This window comes from Petaurus breviceps, unplaced genomic scaffold (genome assembly GCF_028583685.1).
Source record: "Petaurus breviceps papuanus isolate PSGF00001 unplaced genomic scaffold, PetGlider_PUasm1.0 126, whole genome shotgun sequence".
NCBI classification, from domain to species: Eukaryota; Metazoa; Chordata; class Mammalia; order Diprotodontia; family Petauridae; genus Petaurus; species Petaurus breviceps.
Genome location: NW_027185655.1, coordinates 1440687 through 1441775, shown reverse-complemented (window position 1 = coordinate 1441775; position 1089 = coordinate 1440687). Strand labels below are relative to the sequence as shown.

Sequence of the window (1089 nt, the reverse complement as noted above, 5' to 3'; positions counted from 1 at the left end):
ACACACACTCACACTCACTCCCACACACACACTCACACACTCCCCCACACACACACTCACACACACTCACTCCCACACACTCCCACACACACACACACACTCACACTCCCACACAGCAGCTGCCGTTGCGCACCAGACGCGGATCTCGTGTTCAAACAGCCACACTTACCCAGGACAACACGCCTCTCCCGGTGTCTGAGGCGGCCCTCTTACCCACGCGCGCACCATTCCGAACGCAAACGCGGACACTTTCACACCCGGACACACAGACGGGACACGGAGGGCCTCACGTGCCAGGCCTGGGGCGGGGCCCGTGGCTTCCGCACCGGACTCGGGATGACGTAAGCAGCGCAGGGCCAGGACGCCCCGCCCCCCGCCCCTCCCCCCCCGCCCCGGGGCCCTACCCTGCTCCCGCGGGATGCGCACGAGGCAGTCCACGATGCCCTTGTACTGCGCCTCGGGGCTGATCTGCTTGGACGAGGCCTGCACCTGCAGCAGCAGCTTCACGCGCTCGATGGGAGCCACGGCCGTCTTGGACACGGCGGCCGCGACGCCGCCCACCAGGAGGTCCCTGCCGAAGGACCTCAGGTCCAGCAGCTGCTGCTTCTCGGGCTCACCCTGGCCCTTGCGCTTGGCCACCATGGCTCGGGGGGGGGGGGGGGGGGGCGCTCTGGGGCGGACTGGGCGGCGGAGGCGCGGACGAAAACGGCGTCTGCTCGGGCTTCGCACGGGTTGGAAGGAGGCGTACGCCACGGCGGGACGCGCAGGCGCAGAGGACGGCCTGGCTGTGCCGCCGCGCAGGCGCCTCCAACCGTCTGCCTCGCTCTGGCGTCGCGGAAGCCACGTGGCCTGCGGCTCTGCACGCACGCGCATGCGCGGCCCTGGCTGTGGGCGGCGCGCCCGTGCGCCTGACGCGTGTGAGGGGCGAGGGGTGCAATGGCGGCGTGGGAGGGGGGGGGAGGTCACTTCCTGGGAACAGAGACGCAGCAGCCCTCGGACTGGCGCTGAAGCGCTGTCTACAGCAGGGGGCCACGCGTGTAAGGCCTTCTCGCCTCCCGCTCTTCTCTCAGCTCTGGGGTCTTTACTGCT

The 1089-nt window shown here is 69.7% G+C and overlaps 1 protein-coding gene across 1 annotated transcript in view; it reads right to left on the bottom strand.

The window, feature by feature from the left end:
- The window catches only part of SLC25A31 (solute carrier family 25 member 31), a 16786-nt gene extending 16122 nt beyond the window's left edge, over positions 1-664 (bottom strand). The window contains exon 1 of the mRNA XM_069098027.1: positions 214-664. Coding sequence (XP_068954128.1) covers positions 214-642 — 429 coding nt within the window. The 5' untranslated portion in view covers positions 643-664. The remainder of the gene's footprint in view (positions 1-213) is intronic.
- Between the last annotated feature and the right edge of the window lie 425 nt (positions 665-1089).